The sequence below is a fragment of the Perissodus microlepis genome, chromosome 11 (assembly GCF_051167445.1).
Source record: "Perissodus microlepis isolate ML-2025 ecotype Zambia chromosome 11, ASM5116744v1, whole genome shotgun sequence".
Lineage (NCBI taxonomy): Eukaryota > Metazoa > Chordata > Actinopteri > Cichliformes > Cichlidae > Perissodus > Perissodus microlepis.
This window is the reverse complement of record NC_140471.1, coordinates 11,624,737-11,646,170: the sequence shown is the minus strand read 5'-3', so window position 1 is coordinate 11,646,170 and position 21,434 is coordinate 11,624,737. Positions and strand designations below refer to the sequence as shown.

Sequence of the window (21,434 nt, the reverse complement as noted above, 5' to 3'; positions counted from 1 at the left end):
ACCTGTGATGTGTATTCAGGCCCTGGCGATGTGTTCAGCCCAGTAGCAGCCATATAAGTGCTGCCAATGGTCTTGATCTTTTCCACACCGCTGAACTTCGGTTTGGAAAGCAACTACACATGGAAATACAAACACAGCTCAACTGAATAAAACCCAAATTTATAGCAGCACAGACAATAAAACCTAATTGTATGAATCTGTAAAAAGCAATACTCTTCACTGAGTGAAGCAGTGCAATGGTATCACGGTTTCTGTCTGTTTTTGTGGTGATCTGGGTATTTACCTCATCAAAGTCAGCAATGATTTCGTTGAGGAGCCTGAGGCACTCTAATCCTTCTTTGTTGACGTCAGACTCAGTGTAGAACTCTTTAAAGTCTGGGATAGAGGCAAACATGACACACACCAGGTCGTAGGACTGGTGGTACAGATCCTGCATGACAAAGAGAAGCAGAAGACAGAGTGGAGTCGTTAGCTTGTGCAGGTATGAAACATAATTGACAAATTAAAGGAGGCAAATCACCCAAACCACCATCCAAAAAACAACAAACAGTTGCTTTAAATCTCATTAGAGCATCTTGTTCTTGGACCCTGTTCAAGAACAGAAATGAAGTCAACTGCTGACTCGTCACTCAGGATTTCTGCAGCAGATGCTGCTCTCCTGTTTAATCTTACATGACCTCCAGGATGCCACATTCTCTGAACTCCCTCAGATCTAAAACTTCACTTTTCCCAGCTGAGGGGGATGTAACAGGATTTACAGCGATGAATGAGTCATGCGAGGCATCATACTAGCTAATTAATCACTGTCACACTACAAAACAAGTGTCAGGTTCATTTAAAGTTTGCACTTTCAAAATAAAAATCTGAGCTTTAGCCCTTATTATTTTAATAAACAACCAATGAATATCTCAGTTTAAATTAATCACACATTTTAAAACAGTGTATTCAATATTTTGCATTTGACAATTGTGTCTTGATATCCTGAATTAAACATTCAGCGAATGAACGCAAAAGAACTTCGCACATAAACAAGCACTTTGAAGTCCTCTGTGTAATTCTACATTCATTAGTCCTGTAGCTATTGTGAAAATAAAATCTGGATAATGTTACATTTGCATTAGTTATTATTATAAAAAACACCACACATTATAAATTCCTACCTCATTCTTCCAGTTACGGGCCAGGAAGTGCTCTGCGACATGCGCGGGCAGGACATTCTCCAGCAAAACGCGGTTGAGGTTCTCCATGGTTTCAATCTCCTCACACTCCTTCTTGAACTTGTTCTTCCAGAGAAAGTCTAACCTACAGTAATATTCATTCTGTTACAAGAGGACACAGAGGTAAAGAGACTGAAGGTATAGCTGTACAGCTTTCTTCCAAGAAGTCACAGAGAAAAACAGAAACAGCCACAAATATGGACACCAACAAGCCTTAGGACATGAAGGACATGAAATGTAAAAAAATGCAAGAATTTACATTTACAAAAACCTCATACAGTATGACTTTTGGTCAAGGCAGACAAGACTGACCCAGTGATTTTTGCAGCTTTGCTTATATGATGTAGTTACTTCACCAGTGTAATAACAAGGCCTTCTTCAGAGCCCAAGATCAGGAAGGACAAGTGGAATAAAATGTTCCAGGATCAGGTAGAATTAAAGGCTCTGATGGGATTGATTATTTTTTTTCCTTTTCTTCAGCACTCACACCTCAGGTAGTCTAGTCAACCCTGTTTAACTGTCATATGCAGTGAACTGATCTGGTAAATAAAAATCACCAACCAAGGAAAAACGTGCTCGCAGGACGGGACAATTATGATCAAGAACTGCAGATGACCGGATTGGACAGCACAAATATAACTACATGTTTCAGCCAGCAACAAAAATAGAGGCAGTGATTTAAAAACTGTGTGTACACAAATCAGAAGCGCGTGTAACACTTTAGATATTAATAAATAGAATTTATTATTTGTGGTGCAGATATAATTACACCTTACGGTAGAGACAACTACTTCAGTAATTTGTATTCTTGAAATACATTTAACTCTCTCTGAAAAGCACATTTAGATAAAGGGACGACAGGGAGACCATGTGGAAACTGATGCAGTACTACAGAATCCTGCAGAAGCTCATCAACATCATCCAACAGCTTTATGAAGACTCGTCCTGCCAGATCATCCACAATGGAAAACTGACCAACCCCTGAGCAGTGAAAACTGGACTGAGGCAAGGCTGCATGCTGTCGCCAACAATCTTCCTGATCGTCACGGACTGGATCATGAGAAGAACCACAGAGGTCAGCAACACCGGTATCCAGTGGACCCTCACCAAACAGCTGGAGGACCTGGATTTTGCAGACGATATCAGCCTTCTGTCCCATAAGCAGCAACATGCACAGTCCAAGCTTACACGGCTCGCTGAGGAGGCAGAAAAGACCGGCCTGAAGATCAATGTCAGAAAAACGGAGGTGATGCGGTTGAACAACCGACAAGAACATCCACTGCAGCTACAGGGAGAAGACTTGGTGGAAACCAACCGCTTCGTCTACCTAGGAAGCATAGTCAACAGCGATGGCGTCGCAGATGAAGACGTTAGGAGCCGGATCAACAAAGCAAGGCTTGCATTCAACACCCTGCGACCCATCTGGAACTCCAAAGCCTTATCTCAGCGCAGCAAGATCTGCATTTTCAACAGCAACGTGAAAGCAGTCCTCCTGTATGGGTCCGAGACGTGGCGAGTGACCAACACCACTACCAGCAAGATACAGATTTTCATCAACACTTGCGACACATCCTCAACATCAGATGGCCTGAGAAGATCTCAAACACAGACCTGTGGAAGGGAACCAGCCAGAACCCAGTCGATCAAGACATCAAGAAGAGAAAATGGGACTGGATAGGCCACATACTTCAAAAACCACTCGACAACGTCACAAGGCAAGCACTGGACTGGAACCTTCAAGGGAAAAGGAAACCCAAACAGACATGGAGAAGATCTGTCGAGAGCAAAGTGAAGGGTGCCGGAAAGACGTGAACCCAGCTGAAGAGAACGGCCCAGAACAGAGTCCGTTGGCGTGGTGTTGTTGCGGCCACCAACAGGAGTCTACAGGAAAATTGATTAAGTGTCAGTATCCACTTCTGTTGTAGCTTTTCAGGACATCCACAGCATCCACAGTGAAAACCATTTCCAGCAGCCTTGCTGACAGTACACAGTAGAGCCCAGGTGATCAGCTCCATCCCATTTAAAAATGAAACAGCAATATTCCTTTGACCATGCCTACTCTCCCTGAGTGACAAAATCCTGAATGTGACACTATTCTAACCTATGCAAAGTAATACACTTTATTTATGATATACTGTGTACATGTATAACAAAAAAAAAAAAAAGAATCTGCATTTCTTACGCAAATTACTGGTGAAAAACCACTCTTTAGACGCTTTTAGCATCAAGGTCTCAGCGATCTTCCAGGATGGTGATAATATTTTCCTGAGAACTGAGTGGTCAATAGGAAGTAATGATGTAGCTGTTTATTTGCTTATCTTAAACATAACCTGCTCCATTGCACTTTAAGTGTATAGGTTACTTCCCTAACCAAAAAATCCTTCTTCATATAGTACAGGCCTCGGGCTGATTTGTACAAATATGATGCTCCAATTCTAGTACGAACAATTCAGCAGAACCCCCAAACAAGTCAGAGTAAAGAACATGTTACTCTCCAGCCTCTGGTTTCTCTCTCACTACTAAATCTCAAATTACATCTGAGTAACAGCAGACTTGCTGATGTAAATCGCTGCCCCTGAGTGACTGAGAGAGGTTACACAAATTGGTCTAAAGATGCCTCTCTTTCAGGGTGTCACAGCAGCCAAAAAGCTTAACCATTTCTACCAAGTTCACTGATTGATTTTCACTTAGAAGATAAATGAGAGCCACTGTTTTTTCCTCACAAAGCTCTGAGATAATAAAGCGATACAGAGAGAGAGGCAGAACCAGCAGCATCAGAGCTACAAATTTGTCTGCATTTATAATCATCCAAAGCATCGCCGTTGTGACATATAAGAAATCCATGAGTCACGTAAAACGTTAGTGGCATTAAAATGTGTTAATCTATGAGAGACCATTAAGGGTCAAAGAATCTAAAGGAAGGTAGGTAAAAGATAACGCTAAAGCTTAGCAATGCTCTCAACATGCTTCAACAGCCAAAAGACTAAAGCTAGCAGCTGGTAAGAACACATCACATGGGAAAATTTCTAAATCAGAGGATTTGTTTTTTTTTTACATTTTGCAAATACAGTAAAAAATAACTTTCCATCAACATCCAAAACCTGCAGCTAAAAAGAATGGAAAAAGTCCAATGATGGTGTAATAATGGCACACAGACAAAAACTACTTTTCTTTTAGCGATAAACTGTGCAGCAGGAGACAGATGACAACGCCATTCAGACTATTACAGCTTAGACTTACCTGCCTGGCAAGCACAAGCAGAGTGATGAAGAAGATAAAGAGGGATATAGAGCCCATAGTCTTCAGGTCTTTGAGAACTCCTGGTCTTAAAGGGCAGGAAAAAAATAGACAAATGTTTTTGTAAGATAAGAAAAAGATAAAGACAGAGATAAAATGTGACTGAACAACAACAAAAACAAAGATAGAACAGCAAAAGAGGGCTAGAAAACTAAAAGTTCTAGATGAGAAAGGGAATTTTTGACTGCAGTCAGTAGAGATGTCTAGCAGAGCGTTTTATTCCAACCTGTCACTTAATTAAGACTGTCGCTTCTGCTTTGCTGTGACAAGAGCTTGTTTACTGGATGCGTTTCGGAGGGGGGTTAGCCCTCCTGCAAGGGTGGATCGACTAGAGACATTTCTCAAGAAGGGAAAAAAAAGTGTTCATGATCCTCAGAGATACAGCTCTGCAAAAACTCTTGAATATAAAACTTCAGTCTTCCACTATCATAAAAAGCAAGGTTTTATCAACGTAGACTCCCACACAGTCCAAGCCCAAAGCATATTGGATGAAAGCTGATGCTAAAAACATTTAAACTGTCAAAAGACCTGCATTCTAATATAAGGAAGCACATTTTACATTTTTACTCTTAATCTTATCTGTGCTCGAGCTCAGTAAACAGCCGAGAAAACAGCACGCAAGTTCTGCATTTACCTGGCTGATTTAATCAGTTCTCTACACAGACATTAATTCACCACACTGGTCTTAACACAGATGTGTTGGTTTGAAGAAAAACTGGAGATGAAAAGTAGACACACTGCAGCTGTGATTCTTCTTCTTTTTTTAATTAAAGAAATAACAGCTGTTAAGATTTTTCCAACTAGAAAAATTATCAAAACTTTTCAGATTTATCAGTTTTACAGTCTGGGACAGTAACGTCCATAACCAGACAGAAAAGTGCCGTCCTTGGTGGGAAATCAGACAATTTAGACTTTAGAAGTCATCTGCTGACATTTATTTGCTCACAAAGAAGAAGTTAATGATGCTTTAGACGTCAAAAAATTTTATGTTCGAAATTACATTCAAAAACCTGTCTTCCAGCTCAGAAGAAATCCATATTTTCTAGTGAAATTACAATTGATGTCATAATCTGTAAGGGTTAATTCAGTTATGCTCATCTACGGGGGAAGATTTGTCTCTTCATGTCCCAACATCTCTATAGTCTCTCTTAGCAGCTCAGCTCAGCTGTGACTTGGAGGACAGAGCAAAAACTTCCTTTGCATGAGTTAAATAATAACAGCCATTTAATACTGTGATGGCAAGTCTGAGTTTATCAAATACTGGGTGACATCCTGAAAGATGGGAGCGCCTCTGATCCAATAATAGAAAGAAGCCTTGTGATGTCTCAATTTAACATGAGTACACATAGAAACAAGCAGAAACGTTTTGGTGCCATTTATTTGACAAGAAGTAACAGTAACTCATAAAACATATTTCTCATACTACCTATATATAGACACTTGTTCTTATAAAGTTTGGCACTTCCTATCATATCCTTCCATCATAGCATGATTAGCTTTTTCCTTTTCTTTCTGCATGGGTGGGTGCATCATGGCACATAGGGAAACTATTCAATGAAGCTTGGTCTCTGACTTTTTAAATATAGATTTTAACTTGTCTACTTCACTACTGAACAAGTGGTGCATTAACATTTTACTGCTATAAAATCTTAAGCTAACCCATCCACCTCCTCTTTTATTGTAGCATGCCTTATAGCTGCAAAAAAATATAATTTACCATTTCTCAGTTTGCTCAGAACTTCCTCCTCCCTCCTCGGGCTACCATCACAGTCTCCTAACCCTCTTTGACTGTTTTCATCCATCTCATGCTCCCCCTGAAGTGTTCCTGTTTTTCACTTTAAGCCTACCTGTCAAGGCTTTCGGTCTCGTACAGAAATCTGCTGTATTCGTCCAGCAGAGAGGCATGTGTTTGTAGGATAATGACATTGTAGACCACAACTGCTGTCAACATGATAATCATCTTCAGCTCGTAGTTTATCCTCAGGAACACTGAGCAGGAGATCAGGCCCAGGATGCAACTGTAAATTAAATACTATACAGAAGGAGGAGGAGGAGTAACTGTAAATTTGTAGGAAAAACAAAAACCTAAAGTAACAAATTTCTGAATAAAGTATGATGATGACGATGATGTTTGTCTTACAGGAAGGTAGAAATTGTTTTTCCCAGAGAGGGTGATTAGTTCCTCTTTATTGTAAAACAGTGTTTCATTGGATGAATTGTAATTAGGAACTGGAGGCAGCGCGCTGTCTTCCAAAAAGAACTAGAAGAAAAACACAAAGTCAACAGAAATTCAGGACCACAGAAAACAATACAGGGAATTGTCATGCAAATTATAAATACGCTTTCTCTGTCTGCCTCTTTGCACATCAGCATGGGACAAGATGAAGTAGTCTGCATTAGACTTGAAGGAGGAAAATAGAATCTTGTTAGATAAGAGGCCAATAGTGACAAGCATTCAACAACGTCGTTTAAAGTGAACCTGCAGGATAAAATGAGGATTGGCTGCCCCGCTGAGCAAAGCCAGGTTAATTTGGTTCATACGCCCTGAGCGACTGACCCAAGTCAGACGCAAAATACGATTATAATCTCTGGAATCGATTTGTGTGAAGGTCTAAACCAGGGTCCTGACATTGTGCTTTATCACGCAGCTTCCTTTCAAGCCTCAGGCTTCCATCCCACCTTTGTCTGAGGCTTTATGTTTTGATGGGCTTCCTTGTCTACAAAAATAAACCTCAATCAGATAAATCGGAAAATAAATATAGAAAATCAAAGCAACGATGTAAATGTTAAATACAGCATTCAGTCATCACTGCACGCAAATTGTCTTGGCACTTTTATGAAATGCTGGGTAAACAATCTGGTCTTAGGAGCCAATTGATAGACTCACTGCAAAGAAACAATGCAAGATATTTGCTCTGTAGTTAAATATTTTTCAGGCTTAATTTACAAGCAAGAAAAAAAAGAAAAAAGGAAGAGGGGAGGGGAAGGGCATATTAATGAATGCTACATAACAATATTTTCCACAGGCTCTAAACATGATGACTGACTTGCTTCTTGCTGCAGTAAATGAAGATATAATTTTTATATTATTCATTTGTATTCTGCAAGGTTGTTAAGAATGGAATTTTAAAGAGATGTTGTGAGATAACATGCCGCATTTTACTTTCTAATTATGCTGCAGTTACAAATAGGAGATGTGTTATCAGAAGGACTGCTATATATATTCCTCGTAAAGCCTGAAAGGTGTGGTCCCACTCCCTCAGTGTAGTACCTGCACATCGAAAAAGCTTACCATGTTGAAGACTGCCATTATAAGTATTAGAGCTGTGGTTGTCATGGTGAGAGTGATGCGGGGCCATGGTTTGTTGGCAATAATAACTGATGGCCTCAGCAACCACATCCAAGAAGTGGAGGTGCTTTTACTGCAGTGCTGCAGGAACACGTAGACACACAACACACAAATGCAATAAGGTATGAAAGAGCTGGGATATAATGTCACAAATATGTCACGTGCAAAGGAAGCCAGAACGATGGACAAGCTAGTTACAATAATCTCAACAACCAAGTGCTAAAGAGCAAATTCATTGCTTTTGTTGACTAAAGATAATTAGTGTGACATAAACTAAACTAAACATAAGTTCAGACACAGAAGCAACACTTTCTGATTAACCTGTATTTCCTCAGCAGGGCAAAGGAAAAATTTCGAGAGCCATATAATGATGGAGAGGGTTCCACTTAAGTTCATAGCAATTAATTCCAACATTTTAATTTCAACACAAATGAAATAACAGAGCTGCAAAATTACAACTTCAAGTGACTTCATCATGAACAACACTGTTTAGAAATGATCAACAATAATAATTTTTATTAGAAACTACTTGTAATAGTACCTGTGTTTCTTTTGTTATTATTATAATTAAATAAAGACAAAATGGGATATTAACTAGATTCAAACCCTGGTTCAAAAAGGAAATTAATATTATTTAGAGTCACTTTAGAGCAACAGAGACTGTGCAATCATGCACCTCATGTCTAACCCCGGCAGCACAACATAGCCACTTTATACTTAATGTTTACTGTTTATTATCAAAGATTTATTGAAATCTTCCTGTGCCAGGTCAGTTACAGACAGTTTGTTCCATTGTGAAGCAATGAGAGCGAGAACCCAAATCGTTTACTTGATTATCTCAGAGCAAATATCGGCGCATCACTAGGGCTGAGTGGATGTGACATTTAAATAGCTCAGAGATGTAAATTGCAATATACTAAGGATGGCAGACTATTTTATACCACAGGGAAAATTGGAACTGTAGCGTTAGTGAGGCAATCATTTTGGTCTGAAATCAAGATATTTGTGGACCATTTTGTTAGAACAGCTATTTGGATGCCTAGAACTTAAATGTAAATGATGAATGAAGTGAAATGAAAGCATTTCTAGTTGATCAATGTAAGAGACGTGAGTGCTTACATAAGATTCAATTAGTCACTTTTAAATAACTTTGCTACTTAAGATAAAAGACTCTGCGGCAAAGATTTCTTAAAGCAAAGAGGTCTCCCTTTTTTGTATTTCTGTTTTTATATATATATATATTTAATTTTCTAAATAAACAGAAGCTATTTTCAGTGACTAAAAAAGGCTAAGTCTAAATAGGTAAAAAAACAAAAACTGACTGGTCAAAGATGTTCAGTGCTTCCAATCCAGGAAAGAAATTATAAATAAGTATTATTTAAATGTGAAATTGTATCATATTTAGTTTATCTAACTCACATGAGGTATTTGACATGTGGTCTGACAAAAGGAATCATAAAATTTACCGTAGGCTGATTCTGTGTTATTACACAGTAGCCCTGCAAGCATCTTCCTGAGATACTGTAAATTTCCCAATACGCAGACATTTTCATGACACGACATGAAACAGAGCACGAACCAGCAATGCCAAACAATTCCGATATAAAGGCAACAGGTTGTTTTTAAAGTGTTTTTCTAGTTTTGTCTTTAAAGAGTTCAACGACATCCACGGGGAGCCGGTCAGAACCAGCAGCTGATGCACACTTACTAAGAATTAAAGCCATCAAAGAATGAGTGAGGTTGCATGGACCCGTGGCCTATAAAATTTTATAGTACCTTCAGTTTTTTATGTCATTTCATTACATGTCATATTGAAATGCCTGTGAAAACACGTATTAATGTAAATTAAACAGAGCAGCGTAATACTGACTTTAATAAATATCTGCAGCCTCACACAGAAGACAAAGTAAATCTATTAACACAGATCAGGATCTCCTGGTAAATACAGTAATGATTTGTTTTGGGGGGGTTTTCTACACATTGTACAGGTCAGCTGTACAGTTTTTATACAGTGGAAAAGTTTGTGATAGTCTAGCCCTTCACTCCACCGAAACAGTAGATTTATCCTGAGAACAGCTGCCTTATATTTTCATGTTGTTTTCAAGACAGGAACAAATGTATTAAACATGCACTTACATTGCATTACTTTTGTTAGTGATTTCTAGAACTTTCACACTCCCACCGGCGTATTTTCTGTGATTGCAAAATGCAAATTTTCTTTAATGATTTCCTGAAACAAATCATTCCACTAGAAACAGGATGATGACAATGTGTGGTGTAAAATTTCATGATTGCATCTGTGCATGTAAATGGCACCTGGGAAATAATACAGAATAACCGGTGTGCCCTGGACCATTGCCCCAAAGCTACACCAAAGTGGCACTTGTGTTGACTTAAGAGTCACTTAATGGGCTGCTAAGCTGACCAGAGAGGTGCTTGGATCACTCGTGTGCCTTTGGAATGACATTAGGATAAACATTAAGAACACAAGGGCTACATTAAACAGCAGGCCTATCCACTGATGTGAAAAGACCAAGTAGAAAGATGCCTGGAGGAAATGACTTTGCATAAAGACACTACTCACCAGGAGGTGTCCAATGAAACATATAAAGAGGATAAGGGAAAGGATGAGAAAAGCCATTCCAAAGGATATTCCCAAGATTGTTGTCCTGCAAAAAAAGTTGAATGTTTAAACTCAGAAACAAAGTTTAATCTGTTCACCAAACAAAGCTGTCCCCTTCTTCAAAATGACCACACAAACCCGCCATACTGACACCATCTCATTGATTAAAAATGTTTTCAGTTCTAATATAAAGAAATATAAAATGCACATACTTTGGCAAAACCAGAATCTGCACAATGAAAATGCAGAAAAAGATCAAACAGGCGCAGGTGACATAGTATTTAAAGGCCGGCAAGTTTGTTGCTCTGTACTGAAAAGATTAAGAAAAAAAAATGGTTAGGCATTATAAAAAAGATGTTTAAATCCTACTCCAAGAAATTTGTCAACTTAGACATGACAAATTTATGTAATTTACAAGATTTACAGCTTCTAAAGCCTCTTACCTCTTTCTCTAAGGATTTGTTGTGAAAGAACAGCGATATTCTTTGAATGTCCTCAGACTTCAGCCACTGTCTGAAAGCATAAAAGCAGTGTTATAGACTGGATTTAAAAGAAAAGAACATTAAATAAATAAAAACTAAATTAAGATTAAAATAGTAAGAATATAGGCATGAATAAATTAACATATTGTGTTCTAACACAGCCACGTTCATTGAGTTGTACTATTAGAAAACATGACCTTATCTGCAGTAGGATAATCTACAATATGCTAGTCTGTTCTTGGAGTGCATTAACACGAGTAATACATGTTTATATGTATGTAATAATACTTTTGTGACGTTATTCCATCAAAAGTCCTGATCATCCTCTCGTTGAGCTCCTCCTCAAACCGTTTTTTCTGAGACTTGGTCCTTTAATGGATAACAAAATGTAAGAGACAAGATATCTTTTATTTTCACATAGCATTAGTGACTCACACTTTAAAGCTTAAAGCAAAAAAAAAAAAATGTTATCAAAACATTTTGTTGGCTGTCCTTATAATATAAAAAGAGATGATAATAATCCTGTCAAAGGAAATCGTGCGGAGCTATAATATGAGTAATTTGCCTTTCTGATCTCCTCTGGAAGTGATACTGCCCCATCTTCACGTCCTAAACACAGTGCAAGAGAAGAGAGACAAGTTAGCAGCTACAGATTAACTGACAAACAAGAAAAATCATGTCCAGAAAGAAATTACACACAGCAGTATTGATCTTCCCATTCTCATTAGTCATGCTGTCTCTGTGGTGCAGGTTGGCAAAGGGCTTCGCTGCTCCCCATGACTCCAGATAGCGGGTCATCCTGACAGAGGCTCTCATCTTGGCTCCATCTAGAGTGTTTCTGGGTCGGTAATGATGCTGTGGGCTCCGCCGCTCGACCTGGACAAACATGTTTCGTGTTTGAATTCTCATGCTGATGCGTTTTCTTCAGTGTCCAATATTCTCGTTTACTGGATCTGACATGTGTGTGATACCTTTGGGTTAATGACCAGATATGTGATGACTCCATGTTCCTTCAGGTAAGGATCTCTTTCTTGTCCATCCCCATCTTCCACCTTATAGGCACCATTTAGGTGTTCCAATGTCACTGAAGTGATGTGGACTCGCCTTAAAGGGAACATTTGATAAAAGAATGGTTTCCTGTGTATATTAACAATATATCTGGACATTTAGCAAACAACAAGCCAGACAACACTGGTCCAGGCTAAATATGAAGTAGCAACATAAGTTCCTGTTTTGAAATTCAAATGCCTTACAGTATGTTTTTATATGCTTCTCACTTACCCTGGTACACCACCTGCCTCCATGTGATTGGCCAGTGTGACATCATGTGACCAGACATCATACTGCCATTTTTGAAGTCCAATGACACCACACAAGACATTCCCAGAATGCACACCAACACGCATGTTGATATCAACCCCTGTGGCGTCCCGTACTTTCCTGTCATACATCAAAAAGTTGTGTTTTGTTAATGTGGAGCAGGAAAAAAAAAACAATGCATGCCATCTAGCCTGTCAGAAAACAAGCAAATGCCTAACTCTGTGACATACAATATATGCTGCTTAAAAAAACATTAAAACTAAAACAAAACAGTGAAAAGTACTTAAAAAAGCGGAAAAATTAGTCCTTTGTTTTCATTGCAGGTCTGCTAATCAGTATGTTAATACTTATTTCTGTTTTCCAGTAACCACACTAACAATCTGAACATAGTCACAACATGTTTTTGACATCAGTGATTCATTCACCAGGCTGAACTCTAGTAAATGAAATTGGAAAAACAATTTTACTCCATGGCAGCACTTACTTAATGGCCTCACACATGTCTAGACCCATTTTTACACAGTTTTTGGCGTGGTTCGGCAGTGACTCTGGCAGGCCGGACACACAGTAGTAACAGTCACCAAGGATTTTGATCCGCATACATTCATTTTCCTGCATATAGAAGGGTGAAATATAGTTTCTGATACAAAAGGTCAGGTAAATATCAAAATGTTCATTTACAACCCTGCTTCCAAAAGCTAGAACACGGTGTGAATTATAAATAAATAAAATCTTTTTACTTTTTGAAATCTGTTTGTTTGATAAATATCAGTGACAGAAACGTATGTATACAGTGAAAGTGAAAACTACTGAGAAAAGAGATCTATTTTCTATCTAGGACACTTTCAGCACAAACTGTATGGTATCTAACCATCAAATAACTGAGTACAAGGTGTTTGCAGGAATTAAAAAAAAAAAATATTAGAGAAAACTGAATGTTTGCATGACATTGCATTAAAAGCTGGTTATAATCAGTGTTACTCCTCATTGAATGCTGCAGGGCTAATTTTAGTATGCAATATTTTCATTCAAAGACATTTGACTGGCATGGATGATTCAAGGGTGCAGGGAGATACATGAAATTTTAAGAATTTCTAACATGTGACTAAGAATTTGTGAATTCCACACTTCACAAATTTCCTAGCGAGTAAAATACTTTCCAGTAAAGCAGTTTGAGAGGTAAGCTCTGTTAATCTAAAGAAGATCAGCATGTGTTAGGACAGTAATTCATTACAAGAGCAGAGCAGGCAAAAGTTTACCTTAGCTATTTGGTCAAATTTGCCAAACAGTTCATTCAGCATGTGCACAAGTTCTCCAGGTGAGCAGTCACTGGCCAGTCGTGTGAATCCTACTATATCAGCATAAAGTATGCTAGATATATAAAAAACAGTAATGGATACACTTTAATGATTTTATGGATTTTACAGTTTATAAAACATCTGATTTGAAAATATACATTAGTATGTACCTACTCTGTATGTAAATTTGACCTATACACAGAACCACTTGGCTACAATACATTTGATTTAAAAAAGATACATGCCTGACATTAGTGTGCCTCTGGACATAGAGGTTGTGAAAATTGTTTGTGTTTTCAATCTGGCCAAAATTTGGACCCTTTAATCTCTGGATGATCTCCGCTTTCATTACACGGGCAATGTGAGCTGGCAGCAGAGACAGGAGGAGACGCTCCTAATGGCAGAAAACAAAGGGAAAAAAGAAGTAGCAGTAATGCAGGGACAGTCAGAAACATCAAGAAAAAAAAGCTGATTATTATGTAATTTATTTATTTATTTATTTTTACCATGAAGCACTTAAATGTATGTGACAAAGTGACGAGGAAATTAAATAGTTAAATTCAGATCATGTACAGTAGTTGGTTAAATCACAAAGCAAATATGACATATGCATAAACATAACCTATTTCTGTTAACTGTGGAGTTTATTGTCTCAGGGCCACATTGATTCATTGCCCCACACCTGTAACTAAGAATAAGCAGATAGCAGATGGTCACATTAAATATACATGCATATTAAGTTTAGAAAATGAACAGCAAAGTCAGTTAAACTTGTAATATCACCCACTCCAGTTAGCAAACATATGCCACTGTGAATCACTTTCACCTGCAACAAAAAGACAACTCCCAGAAAGGGAATGCTTCAGCAGGTAGTGACTGCAAGATGCTGGTGCTCTCTCCTTCTCCTTCCTTGCTGATTTTTTGCTAGTTTTGCTTTTTTTGGTCGCGTCCTTTTCACTACTGGAAGTATGACACAATTTCTGCAGCCCCCTCAGATGTATAGGTAGGCCAGCTTCTACAACGTGGCGCATCCATACAATCGTTAAAAGACGGTAAGGTCTGCTATGTCTCCCAGCAAAGTTTCAAAAGTATGGCTGAGAAACCAGGAGACGGGTAATGATTCCAGTAATGATTGACCAGTATCTGCTCCTTTGTGAAAGGAGAAACAGGAGGAACACTGACAGAGCCCCCATGATGACCTTTAGTGAACCTTTCATGTATGTTTTTGCCCAAAGACAACATGAAGGTGGGATGAGGTCCTTCAGTGGAATCTGTGCTCACAGACCAGAGCATTCACAATGGTTGATGCTTCCTAGCTGGACACATTGATATTCCTTAAGTTTAACTCACTTTGTGTTAACTATACTTAATTTCTATGAGGTGTATAAACTAAATTCAATTTAATGTATAGGTTTAAAGTTAAACTACAGTGCATGCATTAGGTTGCTGGCACAGAAAATGAATTGATTGCAAGTATTCATTACTTTCTTGCAAGCCCTTACAATTTAAATTTAGCCTTTATTCACTTCTTTCTCCTTTATTTTCTCAGGTGTCTCAGATGGCTCAGACTACTGAGTCTAACCTACAGTACCTAGCAAGCAATTCCCCTTTAGGGTGAAGAGAAGCTGGGAGGAAATGCTTAATTAATCCAATATCAGCCCAAATGTGACAACCAATGATAATCTTTTTTTTTTTTTTCCACGCTCAGAGGATTTTATGTGGAAGAGAGGGAAATTTTTCTTGTGAATACCGCCAGTGATTTTGGTGTATGATGAATTCCCATAGTCCACTTGGACCACTCATAGTGAAAATGTATGCACTCACTGTACTGCAGAGCACTTTGGATAAAAGCATGCAGTGCAGCAAACAGCATATATTATGAGTGCAATGAGCGCCCAGGAGGAATGTGTCTCTGCACAGTTACTGCCATCTGTCACAGGCAGCAGCAGCACTCCAGGGCTACTGCGAAATGCTCTACCCTAGACATTTTCAGCTTTCCTCGTGGCACTTCTAACACCACAACCTGCATTTTCCATATGAAAAACCAGCTCAACCCTAAGCCTGGGCTTTCACAACAGCAGCTGGATTCACATCATCTCACTAAATAACTCACCAAAAGCTGTAGTAAAAAGCTAGCCAGATCCCAGAGTCTCACATCAGAGTGCTTTAATCAACACTTTGCTAATAGTATCTCACAGGATGCTGCACCACTTGAAAGTATTAATAACAAATTAGCATTATTATATTTCAATGCTTCCAACTTTGCAGGTAGATGCAGAGAAAGACAATGCAAGCTGGTACAATATCAATAATAGAAAACAACTAGCACGATCCAAAATGTGAGTGATGTGTGTTCACATAAGAAAACTTTTTTAAAAAATCATAGAAAATATTACCATTAAATGCATATAAGAGGACCCTGAGGACAACAGGTATCTCAATGAGGATAATTGTCATAAAAAACCAACTATAGCAATACAGGCTGAGATAATCACACACTGACATCATTAACAATTCCCACATTCTGCACAGTGTAGCCCTGACAAAGTTCTCTGTCGTTGTAACTCAGAAGATAGAGCAGCTCATCTAGTAACTGGACGGTTGATGGTTCAATCCCTGGCTGTTCAAGTCTGCATGCCAAAGATACTCAAATACTAACAGAAAGTAATTAAGCATAATAAAACTGATTGTATGAACGGGTCAATTAGGCAAGTTGTATGACGCGCTTTGAGCGCTCAGGTGGAATAGAAAAGTGCTATATAAGAAGGAATCCATTTATCCAGAGCTCATTGATTTCAATAATTTGAGTGTTAATATAAAGAGTGACATTTTAAGCACAGGACACAAGTGCTACTTTCAGCTGTTCCCATATTCACAAAGCAGCTCTGCATGTTTTATATGGCAGATTTTTTTTACACCACATATCTTTCCTGACACAAACTCATTGGGATTTGTGTCTCCTCTTGGGATCAAATTGGGGATCTTTCACTTGTTAGGCAAATGTGTAAAACACTCAAATACTCTATGGAACCGCTAAGTATAGCATGTAGGTATGACATAAAAATACATAGGAAACAAAAGAAAAATAAAGGAAAGATGAGTTAAGTAGCAGTGGGGTGTTTGACTCGAGTGCATGACATAAATATTCAGACTACATTATAAGATAAGTCATTCTAACAAGGCTCCAGCATTTCCCATGCCATTGTACTACACTATATTACTTTAAATTAGCAAACGATAATTAGAGGTAATGTTTAAAATCTGAAAGTCATTACTGTAGCAATTATTGTAATGGACAGCACCATCATAAATATTTTATTGCCTGGTGTTCATTGTTTCGGTGTTTTAATTAAGTGTTATTAACTACGTTACCTGCTGTCTCTTCTCAAACTCCAGTTTAATTGGGGACTTGATGCAGTTGCAGGTGTCCTGGTAGGTCTGTTTGAGTGCCAGCTCCATCAGGTGCTTATGGTACGCTCCAGCCATGTTGCCACACATGAAAATGATAACATTGGCCAGAATCTGGGTAGGAACAGAGGACAATAACAATAAAAAGTGTTGTTAAGCTTTACTATATATATAAAATAGTGATTACAATGCAATATAAGGAATTTATCTCATATTTAGAATCAGTCCATTAAATAGTTCCTGTTATAGGAAGGCCTAGCAAAGAAAGTAAAAATCAACCTAAAGTAAATATTTTCCTCAATGGTTCCTGATCCTATGGTGAGATCTTGCAGTGACATCAATAGGCAGCACTACATTGTATTCAAGGGTAATGTGGCATATAAATACATATCTTTCATTTCCAGTTATTTAATGAAACATCCTGTGGCTGCTGATGACATTAAAAAGAAAAATACAATACAATCAGATAATAATGGCATTGGATAAATTTGACACCGCTATACTGCCCCTGCTCGGTTGTTTATTTCCTCTCACTTCAGTTTTACAATGGTAACCCAGCCTCTACCCTGTAAGAAAAATACAGAAACACAAATAAGGGCATCCTATGTGACTACATCCCGTCTATATAAATAGACTCTCCCCTGAGTTCAGGTTGATCGCACACAAAAAGCTCTAAGTTAATTAGAATTGTTGCAGCAAACATCACATGCCACTACAAGCACTATTAGACAAATGGTGGGCTCAGTTGAGACAACTGCTCTAAAACATGGATTGTTTTGAGCACAATAAGGCTTAATTAGATTTGTTTATTGCAATAATGAGAAGCCAAAATCTTTACACCCATAAACTTTACGACCCAATTTCCTTCGGGGTCAACCTTCAAGATCAATAAAATTTTATTGAATTGAATTGAAAGTGTATTTAGTAAAATCATTAATAAGGTGGCCAATCAGTATTATTAGTACACACTATGTATTAATATGCATTTATGCCAGAAATGTCTTTAGTGTCCACTACTTTGCGCTAACCAAAGCATTCAGCTTATTTTTAAATACACTGACACTAAAGTCATAGTAAAGAAGATCTTAACAGTCTCCCATTTGTATTTGTTCATCTTTATATCAGCTGCTGGGATGTGGTATGGAGCAGCGGTCCCCAACCCCCGGGCCCGGAGTCGTTTGGTACCGGGCCACGAGAGTTGAGGCTCGGGTGTGAAATTTATGGTTTTCAGGGATTTTATCGTTTTTTGTCGTTATTTTTTTTAAAATCATTTTTATCTTTAACTCAGTTTCCCTGGGTCTTTTCCCATGTGTTATGAATAAATCTTCTTTTCTTTGGTACTGGTTTTATTTTGTTGTATTTATCCGTGACACCTTAAAGGCCGGTCCATGAAAATATTGTCGGACATAAACCGGTCTGTGCCGCAAAAAAGGTTGGGGACCGCTGGTATGGAGCACGTTCTGTTTATCAGTCCACGGTGTTGCTGTGACACAGACTACAATTTTGAATAAATGCATTGTCATTTCATCAAGTGCTACACATGAAAGTTCATAATTGACAGACTACCTCAAAACCAATTCAAGTCCTGGCTTTAAAGCGTTTTTAATGCCCAACGTTTCAATATTTACAATATTTTGGATACATCTTTCTTTCTCACTCTACAACGTGAGTGCATTTTGTATTCAGCAGATAAATGACATAGTATGGCAAAGTTAAGCCAAACTTGTGGAGAAAACTTTCACCTTTTTGACTGTGACAAATTGGCTCAAGTCAGAATTGACATTTACTACGCTGCTACTTTTAATGACTCAAAAGACTGGAAATGATGTCTTAATTTTTCATACATATAAACACCACAAAACAAAACAAAATCTTAAAAGAAAGTCTTTTATAGAGCATGTCCTACTTCAGAGTCACACAATACAAACCATGACACACAGGGATAGATGCTCTCCACTATAAGCATGGAGTGCAAATTGCAGTCTGTCCTCAGAATTAAGACTTTATTTCTCCGCACATTTCAGGCAAAACGCAGGGCTGCACTAAACAAGAAGCCCCATTACAGGAACAATTTGGATGTTTAAAGATTTGGATGTGTAAAGACCCTGGAGCTCTGGTAACCTTGAGTTTAATATTTCACAGCTATACAGCAAATGGATAATTTAATGGTTCTTCCCCATTGCTTGAAAAGAAATCTCCCTCTCCTTCACACTCTTGCATGCCTTGTCTCTCACTATTTCTCTTTCACTTCTATTCTCCATCTTTGTGTCTTTTCTCTCCTGCATAATGTTGACCTTACTGTCACAGTGACCATTGTTCTCTCTTTTTGGACATAAATATGCCCAACAGACTTACATCACAGCACGAGTAGAAGCTAGTGACCTTTGCAAAAAGGACGTTTTATTTTAGTAATAATAGTCAGACAAGAAGAAAACAAAAATGTCTAAAAACCACAAAAACTAAAGCCTTCCTCATGAATTTTATAGCTTGCAGACATCTGTGCTTTGCTTCTAGTAAACAGCTGAAACTGAATTTAAAGTTATTTTCCAAACAAAAGCAAAAAAACCCCCTATGTACCCTTTTTACAATGCTAAATTATTCAGTATTTTTATTTGACAGCTTAAAGGCAGACGAGGCAGCTGCACACACAAGCATAAAGCAATTGTAACCACCTGCAGCAGACTCTTCCTACTTATCCATCACAAAAAGACTACCCATCAACATTTTCTTAACTAGGGTCCAAGGCAAGCAATACTTATAAAACTAGTGAGAGCCAATAAAGAAATATTGCAGTGAATCATACTGAGGTGAAAATAGTATAAACTATGCATATATTGTCTCCTTATTGAGAAAGCTGTTTCCTTAAATGTTTATGTGACTACACCAGAAATGTACCATATCTCTATATTTAACAAAAGCAAACATTGAGGCCAGTAGCCAAGTACATGAGGTGACCTGCTGTCTGGATTTACTTTCACATCTATTCAGTGTAGATGTTTTCAAAAAGACATCCCTCTTCCTCTCTGCTAGGCCTTTTTTCTGCACATTAAAAAATACTGAAAGAACACAAAAAAAAACATTTTTCTCTATATATCTTTCTTCTAAATGATATAGTATGGACAAGCTTGGCTTTGTTGATCATCATCCATTTTCAATGGGAAAACTGACAAAACAGCCAGAATCTGGTACTGTAGAACAGTTTTATAGGGTAGATCGTTGAATGACTGAAGAAAGCCACAAAAAGATGGATAGGGGCTTTTGTACGGTGGTTTATAGAAGCGCTTTAACCCATAGACTGTATATAATATTTTAACCCTTTCACGCATATTGGTCACTACGGTGGACAGCTATTCAAAGGCTGTTTTCTTGTATTTGTGTCAGTGTTGACGTTATACTTGTACATAAACCTCTACATTGGACACTGATGTGTCACTCCATACCCTGCCACCCACTGGGCGTTTAATGTTACTGCAGATGTGTGGTGTGTTTCATTGTAACTATTATTATTTAACCCTGTCATGCATGAATTATGACAACCTCAATTGGGGTTTTTTTCTTAAGTATTTTTGATGAATAAAAATACTTGATTGAGGTTGTCATAATTCATGCATGGAAGGGTTAAAATGCAAGTTTAAAATTCCCTTATCATACCAGCATATTTAACAAATAATCTATTCGGGCACATCTTTAGTGGCTGGTTAATATAAACTTTGCTGCAGCAGAGCCTGAAAAAAACCCAGAAGTCACTTCAGAGAAATTTTCAGTATGCAAAACCTACATCTGATGTTAAATGCAAATTACTTCCTATTGTGTGTAGCTGAGGTCGATATATTCAAATGGCGTGTACTCTTTGAAGACTAAAAAGAATATTTTCAGGCGCAATGTCAGTAAAGTTAAATTTCCTTTAACTATACTTGAAATCTAAATGCAAAGAAGACTGGGTGCATTTAATTTGCATTCGAGTTTATCCTTTTATGCAGGTATGTGATATTTTACCAATATGTACTCAACTGTAATATGTGCTCAACAGATTACATTAAGTTAACATAAATATTACTCTATAACCCGACTCTCACACTGACTACTTACAACCCATCTCAAATATCCAACCCAACATCACAGCAAGCCTTGTAATACACACATCAGTCCACCGTTTCGACTTCACACTTTGCCTCTCCAAAACATGAAATAGCCACACATGCTGAAATTGCATTACTGCATGTAGAAATTTTATTACCAGCAATGGGAGATAATATATTAAAAGCCACAAAGTCAGTAGTGAGCAAAAAAGGTATGAAGTACCTTGGTGGCTAATATGTATTGTGTTAATAATGTCTGTTTAAACACTTTTCCATGATTATTTTCATGTTGGCTTGAAATAAAATATTTCCCTCTGCTGTTCCTGCAGTTATTGCAACTTACTGCAAATTCTGCATGGGT

General features: G+C 38.0%; 1 protein-coding gene across 1 annotated transcript in view; it reads right to left on the bottom strand.

Annotated features, from left to right (window-relative positions):
- The window catches only part of adcy2a (adenylate cyclase 2a), a 55,146-nt gene that overhangs the window by 4,927 nt on the left and 28,785 nt on the right, over nt 1-21,434 (bottom strand). Inside the window, exons 4-22 of the mRNA XM_084942582.1 lie at nt 16,959-17,108; nt 13,832-13,980; nt 13,548-13,659; nt 12,773-12,900; nt 12,250-12,408; nt 11,940-12,072; nt 11,668-11,844; nt 11,534-11,577; nt 11,257-11,337; nt 10,930-10,999; nt 10,699-10,796; nt 10,448-10,532; nt 7,807-7,944; nt 6,655-6,774; nt 6,362-6,546; nt 4,458-4,542; nt 1,161-1,319; nt 284-430; nt 3-113 (exon numbers count right to left, since the gene is read on the bottom strand). Of these exons, the coding sequence (XP_084798708.1) occupies nt 3-113; nt 284-430; nt 1,161-1,319; nt 4,458-4,542; nt 6,362-6,546; nt 6,655-6,774; nt 7,807-7,944; nt 10,448-10,532; nt 10,699-10,796; nt 10,930-10,999; nt 11,257-11,337; nt 11,534-11,577; nt 11,668-11,844; nt 11,940-12,072; nt 12,250-12,408; nt 12,773-12,900; nt 13,548-13,659; nt 13,832-13,980; nt 16,959-17,108 (2,331 nt within the window). The remainder of the gene's footprint in view (nt 1-2; nt 114-283; nt 431-1,160; nt 1,320-4,457; nt 4,543-6,361; nt 6,547-6,654; nt 6,775-7,806; nt 7,945-10,447; nt 10,533-10,698; nt 10,797-10,929; nt 11,000-11,256; nt 11,338-11,533; nt 11,578-11,667; nt 11,845-11,939; nt 12,073-12,249; nt 12,409-12,772; nt 12,901-13,547; nt 13,660-13,831; nt 13,981-16,958; nt 17,109-21,434) is intronic.